Source organism: Miscanthus floridulus, chromosome 3, assembly GCF_019320115.1.
Source record: "Miscanthus floridulus cultivar M001 chromosome 3, ASM1932011v1, whole genome shotgun sequence".
Classification (NCBI taxonomy): Eukaryota; Viridiplantae; Streptophyta; class Magnoliopsida; order Poales; family Poaceae; genus Miscanthus; species Miscanthus floridulus.
Genome location: NC_089582.1, coordinates 9,393,484 through 9,408,559, shown reverse-complemented (window position 1 = coordinate 9,408,559; position 15,076 = coordinate 9,393,484). Strand labels below are relative to the sequence as shown.

General features: G+C 51.8%; 1 protein-coding gene and 1 pseudogene across 1 annotated transcript; both read right to left on the bottom strand.

Annotated features, from left to right (window-relative positions):
* Positions 1-4,723: 4,723 nt before the first annotated feature.
* Positions 4,724-5,524, bottom strand: LOC136543112 (uncharacterized). The gene is made up of 3 exons (XM_066535663.1): positions 5,428-5,524; positions 5,145-5,316; positions 4,724-5,066 (listed from the first exon to the last, which is right to left on the bottom strand). Exons 1-3 carry the CDS (start codon positions 5,522-5,524, stop codon positions 4,724-4,726), a joined length of 612 nt encoding a protein of 203 aa, XP_066391760.1.
* A 5,879-nt stretch (positions 5,525-11,403) lies between these two features.
* LOC136544923 (dirigent protein 1-like) lies at positions 11,404-12,699 on the bottom strand (annotated as a pseudogene).
* Positions 12,700-15,076: the final 2,377 nt, after the last annotated feature.

Sequence of the window (15,076 nt, the reverse complement as noted above, 5' to 3'; positions counted from 1 at the left end):
TAAATGGAGCCTTCATCGGCAGTTGAGATGTCCAAGCCAGTAAGCATGTGGATATCGGCAAGGGTAGGAGTAGCTGGGCCATGTCCAAACATAAAAGTGTTGGTCGTGTCTGACCAGAAATAAGCAGCTGCAATTATCATTGATTCATTTTTCTGCATATCGGCAATAGATAGCCTAATGCATTGGTCTAACCTTCGTTCTGCCCAGTGTACTTGCATTGATCTATTAACCCTCAAGTACCAATCTTTCCACCCTTTGGTGGTTTTGGGCCAAGATCGGAATGTGTCTTTCCACAAATTCAGAGAGAAATTTTGGGCTCTAAAGGGGATTCTGTTAACCTCTGCATTGATCAGATCGGTTGGATCTGGGTTACCCATTGGTCCAAGGCATTGGACGTGCGGCTGATCGGTTGGGATAACTAATTTGTTGCGCAGTTCCTAAGGTTATAGAATCCAGAGAACAGAAGAAAGAAAAAAAAATCACCAACTGAATGAATTTGCGAAAAGATCAAAGTAAAGGGTAATGGAAGTGGAGCGAACCGCGGGGACGTCGAAGTTGATGGCCATTGTCTTGAGGAAGGTGGAGGTACGAGCCGGAAACTTGAAGTCGCCGCCGGAGAGAGAGAATGCCAAGGATTGGAGGCTGAAGGTAGAAAATGAGGGTTCCGGAGAAATCTATTTATAAGCCGCCCGGAATAAGGGTATTTTGGACTTATCTCTATGTCGCGCGCATATAGGTCAAGGCGGTTCAGAGGGATATGGTAACTGTTCGCACGATAATCAGGGGATTGTACAGATGAGTTGATGACAAGTAATCATGACTTGGAAGGGATATCGATACAGGATATTTTAATTCTGAAAATGGCAGCATTATCATGTTAAGATCTTGCCGATGGGTTATTGTTTCGGTATCTTAACCATAATCAAGGCAGGAGTGGTTGGCGATTGTGCGATATTTACTGAAGTGCGTGAATCAAGATTAGATTTGATTGGATTTGATAACAAATCAAGTTTTGGCTTGGAGAATGAGTTACGGTAATCGGGCGAAGGCAAGCGTTATCTGGAGTAAATTTCGGAGCATTAATGGTTTTATACTCCGAAATTGGGGGGCATGTGTTGACACCGTTTTTTGCACGTGTCAAAATAATCGGAGTGGACTAATCGGCAAGGGGAAAGTTATTGAATACTTTGATAGCCGATGAAAGCCAGCTTGTATAGATGGTTGCCGATAGCTGGTGATGGTCGATGGAAAGGTTGATTTGGACTCGGGCGTTGCCGATGAGGTTGGAGGTGTTGTTGTCGATGCCGATGAAGGGAGGCTTGAAGACTACTGCCGATGAAACATGGAGTATGCCGATGAAGGGAGGCTTGAAGACTACTGCCGATGAAATAGGGAGTATGCCGATGGGAAGGAGGACGGTGAGATTTCCATCGTAATTGAGGCGGACAGGGAAATAGATAGGAGTTGATTTCCTTTTCTATATTAGTTAGAGTATGATTCATGTAAGAGTCACGTGTTTCCTTAGATATGGGATTGGTGTCCTAGTTGTGTTTGGTTGTGTCTCTTTAGATCAGGGTATAAATATGGAGTAAGGGGCAATGTAATAGGGATATCAATCAATATCAAAACCAATTTTTACTCCTATTTGCATCTACTTACTTTTCGGCGACTTCGTCAATTTGCATATTTTTTCCTTTTTTACGAGTTCTCATTGATTCGGCGAGCTGCATCGTTTCAGTACGACCTTCGGCGATTCTCGAGTTCCGCGTGAACACCTCTTGGCCGTGACTTCTGGGCGTATCGCTGTTGTCAGGACCAAAGTGTTCGTATCTTCATCCTTGTCGATTAGCAGGTCAAATCGACTGGCACGCTTTGGATATCGATTCGGGTATTAGCCCTTTGTGTTTGCAGATCCACTTTTGCATCAACAGTAAGAGATCCCTGAATGCATCACTCATGCCATCGAGGTAAGTCCTATGCTAGTGGGTCACCCAAGTCGATCAACCGATTCAGGCCGCTACTGAGAGACGGGTCACCCTTACTTTATGCGCATTAATTTCGCTATCGAGCCCCCGACCCCAGCAACGGCAAGGGGTCAGGTCTCGCTCGGGGGATGGCAAGAGTGTCTATTCAGTAGACATTCTCGATGCCCGACCCCTTTCTCGCGCTAGAACCTAAAGGCAAGGTGTGTGGAAACAAACGATGGGTCAAATTGGTCCGACTGCAAAAAACCTACGCCCCGGCGGCTACGATGTTTTTTTCTCACTAGCATGATCAGAGTTTTTGTCCCCGCACCCCAAGCTTTAGCCTCTGCCTTCTCGGGAAGGGTTTGGAGGGGCCTACCTACGGAATCTCCATCGAGAAGAGGCCAGCAGGTCACCCAAAGTCGATCGGATGGCTCCAACCGCTGCCGAGAGATGGGTAGGGAGCAGCGGGATGTCCCATGCAGGTCACACCAACTCCATCACAAATGATGGACCTGGACCCCATGTGGACATATCTGGTAAGAGCTCCCTAAACCCGTCACTTGAGCCATCGAGATAACTTTACCAACCCCCAATTTACTTTTCCAATACATGAGCATTCATTCATCCATTCTTATACATTCATTCATACATCCATCCATACATTCATCTCATACATCCAAGCATTGCATATGTGATTATTGCATCACAACGCTTCGTGTTGCGTCACGAAGCGGTAGTCGTCTCATTCAACATGAGCGGCGATCGACTAAGGTTCGAAGGCCAGCCCATGAAGGGCTCGAGGCCACCTCGCGTCAAACAGAGCCATGGGAGAAAAACATAGATGAGCCCCAGCAACCTTGCCTGACCCTGCTTAGAAGCGGACAGGGACATCTAGACCTTTCTTGTTTGATCCTAACCTCGAGCCAAGCCCACAGAATCTCCATCGAGGAGAGGCCAGTAGGCCACCTAAGTCGCTCTCTAGAGTGACATGGGCCTCTGCTAGGAGGCAGGTTAAGGAGAAGTGGAATGCCATATGAGGGCTATGCTGACCCCGTCAGCGAATGATGGACCTGGATTCCACTTAGACATGCCCGTTAGCAAGCTCGCTGAGCACAACACTCGAGCCATCGAGGCAAGTGTTGTTAGCTCAGCCCCTCTGGTTGTGAAAACCATGGACGGGGTGACACACAAAACACGACTGACCCCCACCGAGCCCCATGGGGCTCAGCGGCTCGAGCCGCCCGACCCGAACTCAAGAATCCAACTGACCAGGGTTCGAAGGCCGGCCCACGAAGGGCTTGAGACCACCTTGCGTTGAACAGAGCTAGGGGAGAAAATGCAGATGAGCCCCAATGGCCTTTGCCTGACCTACTCAGAAGCGAAAAGGGTTATCTCGACCTTCTTGTTCGATCCTAACCTCGAGCCAAGCCCGTAGAATCTCCTTCGAGGAGAGGTCAGTGGGCCACCTAAGTTGCTCTCTGGAGCAACATGGGCATCTACCGAGAGGTGAGTTAAGGAGCAGTGGAATGCCACATGAGGGCTATGCCAACCCCGTCATGAACGACGGACTTGGATTCCACTCGAACATACCCGATAGTGACCTCACCGAGCACGTCACTCGAGCCATCAAGGCGAGTGACGTTAGCTCAACCCCTCCGATTGCGGAAACCACAAATGGGGCGATGATCACAAAGACAAGCCAACCCTCAACTAGACCCCTGCTACACGCGGGGGCTCGAGGAAAGTTGGACTCGTAAGGAGATTGAACACGCGATCGCAGAACGATGGCTCAGATCCTAGGGAGAGGGTACGCACGAAAATAAGAGACGCTTTCTCCTACTAGTTTCGCTATCCTCTCCTCGATCATTAGTGACACCCAACCCCAGCAATGGCAAGGGGTCGAGTCTCACTCGGGGGCTGATAAGGGTATACATACACCCTTTTTGAAATAGTTGCCGTGCCTGACACCCTTCCTCACATTAAACCTAGTAGCAAGGTCTGCGAAAATGAATGACTGAGCAAGACTGGTCAGACTGCAAGAAACTTATGCCCCAACGGCTATGGCACTCTTGCTTACCAGTGTAATATGAGTTTCCCTCCTACACCTCAGGCTCTACGGTCTTAACAAATGGAAAGGTCAGAACGCATGAACCCCTTTTCACACATAGAAAGGGAGGAAAAACAAATCTGTTCGCACCAAAACAAAAGAACAGACTTGGTCAAACGAAACAAAATAATAAGTTTGTTTAAATGATACACAAGGGTTGGCACTTGTCCACTGATTACAAGAATGATTGACCGACCTATTGAACTAACTAACCCCTTTGGGGGAGAACTATGCCTTCAATCCTGTCCGCCAGGTCCTACGAAAGGGGAGCCACCACCGCTTCCATCTCCTCCAGCTCATGGACTTCATAGCCAGGTGTGAAGTCATGGCTCATTATCTCTAGATCGATGCTATCCCCATAGTGAGAACGAGCAATCATGAAGGATTGATTGACACCGGTGTGAAGGGCATTCCTCTCAAGCTGGCGCACCCGTGCCATGATCTCGACGGCATGGGCCACGAGCGAACTAGTCCCCTCTGACCGCACCACCTCAAGGTCATTGTAGACCACTCTGAGGGCGGCACTCAGGATACCAAGCTCATCGCTCTCTGCCTAAAGATTCCTCCTTGTCTCGGCGAGGTCCACGGCCAGCCCGATAGAAACGCTTTTGGCCTCCAGCTTTTGGGTCGTCGTGTTTCCAAGCTCAGCCTAGAGAGAGTTGACCCTCTGCTGCAAGTCATCACGCTCCAGGCAGGCCTGGTCACACTCTCGGATGGCCTGGTCGCGCTCCTCATGAGCCACGCCACATTTTGAGCGGAGCTTCTCCGTGGTTTGGAGGATCTCACCCCGCTTCTTGCGTAGCCGAGCGACCGCCACGGCATCCAGGCTCTCCCTCTTCTCTAGGGCTGTGAGCTTCTCCTCAGCCCCTAGCTTTAGCTCCCTTTCCTTCTCAACCTCGACCAGAAGGTTGAGGATCCACTGGCGGGTCTCAGTGTCCTTCTGGAGCAGCTCGTCCTGCTCCTTCCTGACTTGGGCGGCCTCCTCGTCGTACCTTCATGACCTCACTAACAGGGCCTCGAATGCCTTCTTGGCCTTGTCAGTGTCCCGACGGGCCTTGGCCACCCGCGACCGAAGACTGTCTACTTTCTTAGCGTGGGGAGTTAGCTCGGCCACCCTCTGCTGGGCGGCAACAAGCTGAGTGGTCACCTCCCTGTGTAGCTGCACCTCCTCGACGAGGCGGTCCCAGGTCTCCTTCTGCTGATGAAGGAACTGAGATGCCCTCGGTTGCGAGCTATGAGGGACTGCAAGGAAACGATGGTCAGAATACAAAAAGTATATAGTGAAAGAAAAGGGCAAGAAGCAGGATCAGACAAATACTCGGCCAGAGGAAACAACAATGTTGCGCAAGGCACCCCTGGCATGGTCCAAGGCTTCCAGCACGGACACGATCCCCATGTCGAGGCTCTCCTGCTCCATGCTCTTGGTGGCGACGTCGAGGGTGAAGAGCATCGATGCCGGACCCTACAGATTTGTCCACTGGAGCAGGGGCTCGCCTCGCGTGGGTGAGTCGCTACCTACCGACGTCAGCGCCAGGGATGACTCCCCACTGGTCCCAAGCATCACCGACCTCTCTGCCACCACCATGACTCCTGGGGACCCCTTGGCCATGTCCCCCTCTGTCTAACCCACGCTAGGCGCCGTCGCTTAGGCCGCCGATGGCGCGGGTCATGCTGGTGCCTTGGGCGCCACTACGGTTGCACCCAGTTGTGACCTGTCTACCACGACCACCACCACCTCCACCTGTGTTGGAGGGGTTATGACCGATAGTGTCACGCCCACCATGGTCGGCGCCACGAGTGCAGTCAGCAGCCCTGTCCGCCTCGTTGTCGGCAGCGGTATCGCAGCCATGGCCGGCTCCTCCATGACCTCTAAAGGCGCCCTTTGAGCCCCCGCATCTGCCCGTCCCACCGAGGGCACGGGCGCCACCGTGGGCAGCATCTAACCGGCCAACGATGCGGTCACACTGGTGCCACTCCCACCCGAAACGAGCATGACACCAGTCGACGGTTGCCGCCTCAATTAGAGAGCGATGCTCTTTTTTGGCGCCAGCTCCAAAGGATTGCGCTACCTGCCGACGCTACAAGGGAAGAAAAGCATAAGTCACGATGAAATCCGACTAAAACAGAAAAAAAACAAAGGAACTAACAACTCACCTCAGCACCATTGGGCGGTAGACGCGTTTGGGGGGCGAACCACCTGACCTCTACTCTGCCTCATCGGAGTGCGGCCATTTCGAGCTCACCCCCTGCTCTTAGGCAGAGGGGCTCGCTCCCCTTGACTCTTGGGGTGCGACAGCAGAGCCACCCCGGTTGACTCCTGAGGGAGGCCGATGGTACATCCCATCGGCTCACCAGACGTACCCTCCCCTCCATGGAACGAGAAGGGTCCCGACTCCTACAAGGATGAACCAATACCTGTCAGCACATCCTCATTCTCCCAGGATGTCCCACTTGACATCGGTGGCTACCTCATCGTCATCGCCATTGTCATCATCGTCGTCGCTGTTGGTGTTCTCCCCCTGTTCCCACGCATACAGCTTCCACTGCCGCTTCCTATTCTTGTCCTCCTTCGCCTTCCTTAGCTGCTCGCCCTCGGTGCGATTCATCGCCCTCACGGATGAATCCCTTGGCAACGGCGCTGGGTAATCCATGAAGATGAGGTCCCTCAGCTGGTCCCGCCCCTCTCAAAGTTAGTATCGAGAGGTCGAGAAATCTATTAAAGAGAAGGCATGAGAAGGGTAAACTTATGAAGATGACGTGGCCTAGTTTCGGCCGCATCGGAGGATGTCCCGGCACTAGGTAGACGAAATTGAGGGGGGCTCCCACGTCATCCCGTGAGAGCTCCATTGCCTTCTTGAGGCGTTGTGTGATCTTAGAGTTGGGGAGCGCCCCCTCGGTGAGCGCTATTCCATCGAGCGATGCCTTAGGCACCATCACGTACAGCGGGAGCACGCGCATCATCAACGGCGCCACCCTCCTTGCAAGGTAGGCCCCGATGATGCCCGACCCCTTCAAGCCATTCTCCTTGAGGATGTGGATGGTGGTGATGTGGTCCCGGATCTTCTTCTTGCCCTTCTCCAGGACGCCCCACTTCCTACACGACTCCGAGGCCTCTTCGATCAGGCGCCCGATGAACTCCGGCAGAGGGGCGGTGGCGTCATTCTTGAGGTAGAACCACTGCGAGTGCCACCCCTTGTTGGACGTTGATAGCCACATCGACGGGTACTCGTTGACCCGATTGTTCTGGAGCTAGATGTCGGCGCACCCCATCGGCTTGTGCAGCTCCTGCCTGCCGCTCTTTTCCCTCTTCTTCTGGAGGGTGACAACAAAGAAGTACCTCCACAAATCGAAGTGGGGGCTAATCCCCAGGAACCCCTCACACAGGGCAGTGAACGCTGCCATGTGCTGGATCCCATTGGGATTGAGATGATGCACTTCGATCTTATTGTAGTGCAACAGCCCCCAAAAAAATCTATGGGCGGGTGTCGTAAACCCACGCTCATGGAAGTGGGCGAACAACACCACATAGCCATCGGGCGGCGATGGCACGTCCTCCTCGTCAAGCAGCAGCCACTCATCGGCCGTGGTACGTGTGCAGAGAAGATAGCGATGGACAAGGCCCTCCATGCGCTGGAAGGTGATGTCAGAGTGGCACCATGGATCCATTGGAGATGGGGTGGGTGGATGCGAGCTCGACGGTGATGAGGATGCGGAGACAAGAAATCTGAGTGATTGGCGGTAGCAGTCGTGGATGCGGAGGCAAGGATGCAAGGTATGGAATCTAGGGACCAAACCCTTTGGTTTTATAGGGGCGACGAATGCGAGGAAACCAACCGCTAGCCTAGATCTCTACGCCTACCACGATTTGCCACAATGTCCCTCCGTAGGACATGCACACGCAATCTCTGTCCGTTCCCTCAGGAAACTCGTCGAATGTTTCGCATCTCCGGACGGCCATGACTCATCACGAGTAAGAGGAATATGAATCTAAAAGCGCCTCTACGGCCCGATTAGGCCCATGAGTTTGCAGGTCGGCCCATCGAAGGGTTCGACAACCGCTCTAGGCACCTTTAGGATGAGAGGAGGAAAGGGATGGGCCTGCTAGCAGCCAGTACCTAGGTGCACGAGCGCCGCGGGCATCCCGGCCCATGTTCGAGTCTCGGTCGGTTACGATCCATGGTTTTTGTTTTGAAGAAAGGTACTTAGCCCTCGGGACCGATCGAACGGACCCAAGAACTATATGGATTGACCGCTGAGAATCAAGGGTTAGTCACCAAACTGACCCAAGCTGAATCCCCACGAATGGGATGTCGAGGACCCCACTCAGACTAGCCCATTAACAGCTCATCGGGTGCCATGATTTGTCCTTAGAATAAAATCATAGCACGGCTCGGCCCCTCCGTTTTTATCAAAAAAAAACGCTTGAGGGAAGACAATTGCAAAGATGAACCGATCCTCGATTGGGTCCCTGCTATGGGAGGGGTTTCGAGGAAACAGAATCACCACCCCTACGTCACGCTGTGGGCAACAAAAGAAGGCCAAGGCCTTTAGAGTCCTCCCATTCAAAAAAGCCTCAGAAGGAGTGTTCTACTCCTCCGTAGGCTCGAGGGCTACTGTCGGGGACCAATACTAGGGTACCCAAAGAGGAGGAGCTAATAACCATCAACATTGATTCATCTGAGCAGTCAAGAGCGCGACTACAACTCAAATCGAACCCTAGGTGCCCAAGCTCTGCCTCGCCCAGGCCTCTGGGGGAGGGCTCCACATCGCCCGACACCGAGGCCACAGGCTCCATCTCGCCCGACCTCTAAGGGTTGGCTCTGCCTCTCCCGACCTCTAAGGATGGGCTCCATATCACCCGACCTCTGAGGATGGGCTCCGCCTCGCCCGACACCGAGGCCGCGGGCTCCGCCTCGAACGATCTCTGAGGGCTGGCTCTGCCTCGCCTGACTCTTGGGTTTGCGCTCCACCTCACCTGACCTCTAAGGGCGGGCTTCGCCTCACCCGACATGGAGGCCGTGGGCTTCGCCTTGCCCAACCTCTGAGGGTGGGCTCCGCCTCGCCTGACACCGAGGCCACGGGCTTCGCCTTGCCCGACCTCTAAGGGCAGGCTTTGCCTCGCCCGACACCGAGGCCGCGGGCTCCGCTTCGCTCGACTTCTGAAGGCTAGCTCCGCCTCGCCCGGCCTCTGGGGGGGACTCCGCCTCGACCGGCCCCGAGGTCAGGGGATCCTTCTCGCCCGATGGAGACCCATACCACCGCCAACCACTCTAGGTCCAAGCGAATGGGCCTGGGTCAAAGCTCTGACACAAGGGAGGTGACCGGCACACCCCAATATAACCCGTGGCCATGATAGGCCATACTTGGGGATTCACATCAGGAACAGCATCGGGCGTACCGTTGCTGTTCTGCCTAACCCTCGTATGAGGACTGATAGGCGCGTCAGTTCACCACGACGTCCGCCAGGACGGAGTGGAGCGCCATGATCGGGAGACGACGCCTGAGCATGGCGCCAGTGACGGATAGGGCCACGACGTGGAGCTGTCCCTGTTGACGTCTATAGGGTCGGCGGGACTCGCGTGAAGGAAAAGGACCCGACGATCCTAGAGGACTTCTCCTTCTCATTCTCCTCTTTTCCCTCTACTGTAACCCGTGCTTTCCCTTGGCATATAAAAGGGAAAGCAGGGCGTCCCATAAAGGGCATCGCAACACATCGTATCGATTCGGATTGGAACGCATCGAACCCCGAACCGATCAGAACACATAAGCATACAGCTGGGAAGCGACCGAGCTCTTGGCATCTGTTTGCTCCTCTCACCAGAGACTTGGGAACTGTCCCTTCTCTCGATCGTTTGTAACCCCTACTACGAACTTTCAGTGCTAGTAACACGAGTAACATCAACTGAACTGGATGTATGGACATTCTACCCGAACCAATATAAATCATTGTGTCCTCTTAGCACACCATTCAAGCCAGACACGTAATATTAGAAATTTACTAGTCGGTGGCAACTCGAAACACCGACATGCAGTGTGGGCGCATTAGCGCACACGCTGGGTACACAACCCTTGAGACCCTGGCTGATTAAGGAAATTAGTCGGGGAGTTAATTATACTGTCATGGTATCAATTGAGGAGTTAAGGCGACTCATCTATTAGATACTCTAACACTTCAACAGTATCTCATAACTGAGAATACGTGTCTCTTGTGCTACCCTTCTATTTCCCTACGCACAAAACGATGATCTATTATTGGACTTAAATTTATGACGTGCATTAATAAGGCCGATTTAATACACAACATAGTAGAGTAATAACCAACCAACAGAGTTGTGTCTTATTAGTTTTGTGTTTTAGTTTCCAATGAAAAATAAGATAGACTTTCACAAAAAAAAAGGAAAATAAGATACACTATGTCGCTACAATGAAATTTATTTTTAGTCATGATCAAAATTAATATTAGATACCGTTTCTCCTGTTGCCTCTACCTATGTGTCTCTATGAACCAACGATTGGAAATAAAAAAGTAACCTACAAAAGTGTAATCCCTCCGTCCTTAAACCACGGTTGTTCTCGCTTTCTGAGAAATAACTTTAACTAATTTTATATTAAAAAATATTATTATTTATGATATATAATTAATATCATTAGATAGATAGTTTAATCTATTTTTATAATAAATTTTTTTAGAGATACAAATATTGCACACATTTTTTACAGATCTAGTCAAATTTATGGTACGAAAAACAAAAACAACAGTTATTTAGTACCGGAGGGAGTAGATATTTCTGAGTTCTATAACTTTGATATAAAGTTTATCTTCATCCAACATAATTAAAAAGTATGATTATTTTTGTTGCACATGGTTTTAGGAACGGATCATATTGCCTACCGTACCTATAGAAATTAATTTCTTATTTCTAGAGATAGGTGAAGTTTCCCGTCGCTTCTAAAAACGTCTCTTTTTGTAGAGGCAGTAAGAAACACCAATAACCTTTATAAATTGATTTTGTAGAGACAAATGGTCTCCTAAATTACTTTAGAGATAGTTTTTGATACAACAGTGGAGGCCAAAGAAAGAAGGGTGTCTCTAAGAATTGTTTTTGGCGTAGTTAAATGTAATAGAGCAAGCATGCATCCATGCACGAGCATGACTGACATCAAGCAAGGAAAGAAAGCCTCGTTATAGTAAGGGGCCATTTGGCCGGACTCTTGTATGCTCCGGCTCTCAAACGGTAGGAGCACTGTAGCGTGCAGAGGAGCCGGAGCCGAGAAGTCAAAAAATACTGGCTTCGATAGCTCCTTCGTTGTCGGTGACAGAGAAAAGAATGAGAGAGAAAAACAATTTCTATACATGATGTGATAAACAGTGCTGGTACAGTAATGTGAAATGGAGCCGGAACTGTTAGGAGCCGGCCAAAGGAGCCCTAAAAATCACATATTGCAAGTAGCGGAGGAAAAAGCTACCATCCATGTGGGTCCACCCACCCATACACACCACACCACACTCCACTATACCGACAATCTCACCTAACTTTCAGACCGACCACGCACTCGCTATCCAATCCAACCAATCATCGCTGCCCAAGATTCTCCTGCCTGCCTCTCCACCAGTCATCGTCAAGAGGTTGCTCACCAAACCCAGCAGGATCCAACCACCGCAACCACTACGGCGACGACCCACCCGCCGGTCATCCTCATGCTCCTCGCCGCACCGGACGAGGAGTCACCGCCACCGGGCGGGCGAGCGCGTCGCCGTTGCCGTCCGTGGTGACATACACATCGAGCTGGACGGTGGCGTCGGTGCCGTTGATCCCCTGGGGCGTCTTCCACAGCACGTACCCAGTAGCCATCCGGAACGTCCCGGTGCCGCCGATGACGGGGATCTCCCTCACATCCTCCCCGGTGTCGTCGCGGCCCATGACGGCGAGCGTGCTCCCGTTGTGGGCGCCCGACGTGAGCAGCAGGTTGGCGCACACCATCAGCGCCGCGCCCGACTGCGACGCCAGCATGTAGATGCCCTGCATGCGGCCCAGCTCCGCGGACGTCAGGCGAGGAGGTCGCCGTCAGCGGGTCGTCGATCACCGTCGTGTCGCCGAACGTCATGCCGAGGGTTGGAGCGGTCAGGGTGGAGCCCGGACCCTTGATCACCTTCACCGCCGTTGGGTTGCTGCCCGACGTGATGTCGTGCATGAAGAAGCTCAGGTGGGTGGTGCCGTTGCTGTCCGCCGCCAGCGTCAGGACGGCGGACATGGAGAGGAGGAGGAGGACGGGCGCGGTGCTGGTGGCCATGGCGCACGGCCGCTAGCCGCGTGAAGGAATGTGCGTGGTTGCGGCCGATGTACGTGCTGCTAGCTAGCTTGTGATAAGGGCGGCCGGAATGGAAATGGATTAGCTGCTTGTGTTATGTATGGGCCAATCGGAGGTGGTGCTGGTTGTTGGGTTAGAAGAGGACATATGATGGTTGTTGAGCTAGTAGTGATTTGTAGTAGCAGTAACCAGTAACCAAACCAACAAATCCGAAGATAGATGGATCGACTCGATGCAGGAGCTGTTGAGCTCACCTACCACTATACGACTAGTACGACATGTATGTAGAGTAAGATCGAGATGGATGGATGGATGGGCAGGGCCCAAGGGCATTGCTAGCTCGTCCCTCCATGTCCATGTCCATGGCCATGTCATGTGCCGTCACGTTCACGTTCGCTTTATTTTTTTTTAATCTCCCTTTTTCCTCTTTTTCCCATTCATTCGAGAACACTTTATTGTTGTTTATTTATTTTATCGATGCGAGGCCCACGGCATTATTACAGCAACTGGCGATGTTGTAATCGGTCAACTGCCATGTCCCTTCGCACCAACTTTTGTACCGCATTCGATCGGCGGGCGCTTTTCGACACGGCTGCTATTTTCATAGTTCAATATACTATTATGCATAATAATTATTATAAATATCATAGTTCATAATAAATGGAGTATATTATGAGATGAGATACAGATGTTTAAATCTAGCTAAATTTCAATATGTTAAATAGATGTGTAATTATTTTGGATAGGAGGGGAGTAAGAGATCTGTCCGTTAATTTTTAGAATGACAAGTGTTTTTTGATTGAGGGAGTACCTGCTAGTAGGGAAGCTAGCTAATAAACTTTTATATCGGGGCTATTAACCCTCCAATAATCTGGGACCTCCGTTTGGAGCCTCCAACTAATAGTTACAAAAGCCACTTAATAATTTTTTTATAATGGGCAATTCATCTTAAGCTATTAGGTGGACTTACCCAGCCCAAGTTGCTATGGTTTATTTGTGTGCGGCACGCACACTCTATAAAAATACAAACAGTGATTAAAAATAAGAATATAAAATCTATAATTTAGCCATTGTGTAAAATAGAACATCCTCCAAAAGACTAGAGTAACGCAACAACCTTTCTAAATTTCTCATTACCTATTTTTTATAGTTGACGTGTCATGTTGAGATTGGTGTCACGTTGAGATTGGTTCGCTTCTCCGTTTCCTGTACTCCCACCATTTGCTAGCACACCACCATGCAGATGGCAAGCCTTCACGGCGTTCTATTTTTACCCTACGAGAAGTGCGGTGTCGGGTATCGGTATTAGGGATACCCAAAGCAAGGAAGTTAACACCACGTTAACTTCCCCGGATGGCTCGAGACGTATTAAAAGGTCTCGCCCGACCTCAAGGCCGCGGGCTCCGTCTCGCCCGACCCCTTGGGTGCGGGCTCCGTCTCGCCCGATGTAACACCCCTGGTGTTACGAGCTTGTTTAGCACCGCGATTTAGGCCTAAGTAAAATTTCCTAAACAAGTTTCTCGGATTTTAAAATTTAAATATTGAGTTTATGTTTAAAATGTCATTTTTAGCAAACGATATTGAGCAAAGTAATTAAATAGCGCATAAATATTTTTGGCTCTATGGGTTAGTGCGAAGTATAAACTTTTGCGTGAAATAATTGTTGGTGGAAGTTAATCGAGTTAAAAACTTAAAACGAAATAGAAATAAAAATGTGAGTGCCGCTGGCCACTCGTCCCACCTGCCTTGCCGGTAAGACGGTGTTGTTTTCCCTGCTCTGAATCGGTCGCCCGAATTACTCGCGTCGCGCCGCGCTGTCCCTGCGTTGATGGGGTTGGCCGAACCCTCACATTGTTTGCTTGCTCTGTCTCTGATCGTCCTTGACTGTCGTTGTTTGTCTCTGTGCCGAGGTCAACTTGCTGTTGTTGCCTCTATTTGTCAGCCCCTTCCTTGTCGCTGCGCTGCTCATTGGTGGAAGTTGGCCGACCCTCGTGCTGTTGTGCCCTTGCTTGTCTATTTCTGCGGCTCGCCCCAACTCCTGTCCGTCAGTCGCTCCGTTGTCCCGTCGCTTCTCGCTCTGTCCCCTTGCCTCTTCCTTTTCTATACCGCAGCACCATCAGCCTTCAGGCAACGACAGACCCCTCTTTCTTTTCCTCGTCTACCATGGAGCTCGGCACTTTGGCGTCTGTGCTCTTGCCTGGCACGCCACACCACCGTAGCCCATCACCACCCCGCGCGCCCTGATGAACCAAGCTGCTCTGGGCGACCTGCGCTGCCCCCACCGCCGTGCCTCCTCCTGCCCCTCCCCGCCCTCGCGCCGGTACTGTAGTTTCTCCCCCATGTTGCCCTGCAGCACCCGCCAGAGCACGCGCCGCCGTGGAGCCGCCCGAGCACGCGCCGCCCGCCTGACGTTTCCCTCGCATGCGCGTACGCGAGCGTGGGTCCCCACGGTCACGTTGGAGCAACATTCCTTCCGCGCACGTGAGTCCCCACACCCTCGCTCGCTGTGGCCACATGCCACCACGCCGAGCCGGTCTCCCCCGCTGTGCTTCCCCGCCGTCGCAGCTCAACGGTGCCGCGCGCGTCTCCACTTCCGTGCTGTGGCTCCTCCCGCTCGCCGAGTCCGCGCGCAACTCCGCCCCGCGTAGCGCGCGCGCCCCTCCGTCTCCCCGCGCCTCCTTCGTCGATGTCA

Coding starts and splice junctions, on each gene's coding strand:
- LOC136543112 (XM_066535663.1), bottom strand. CDS start 5,524: ATGCTCTTCACCCTCGACGTCGCCACCAAGAGCATGGAGCAGGAGAGC. Junction 5,317..5,427: donor AGCCTTGGACCATGCCAGGG/GTGCCTTGCGCA, acceptor GTTTCCTTGCAG/TCCCTCATAGCTCGCAACCG. Junction 5,067..5,144: donor AAGAAAGTAGACAGTCTTCG/GTCGCGGGTGGC, acceptor GAGGTCATGAAG/GTACGACGAGGAGGCCGCCC.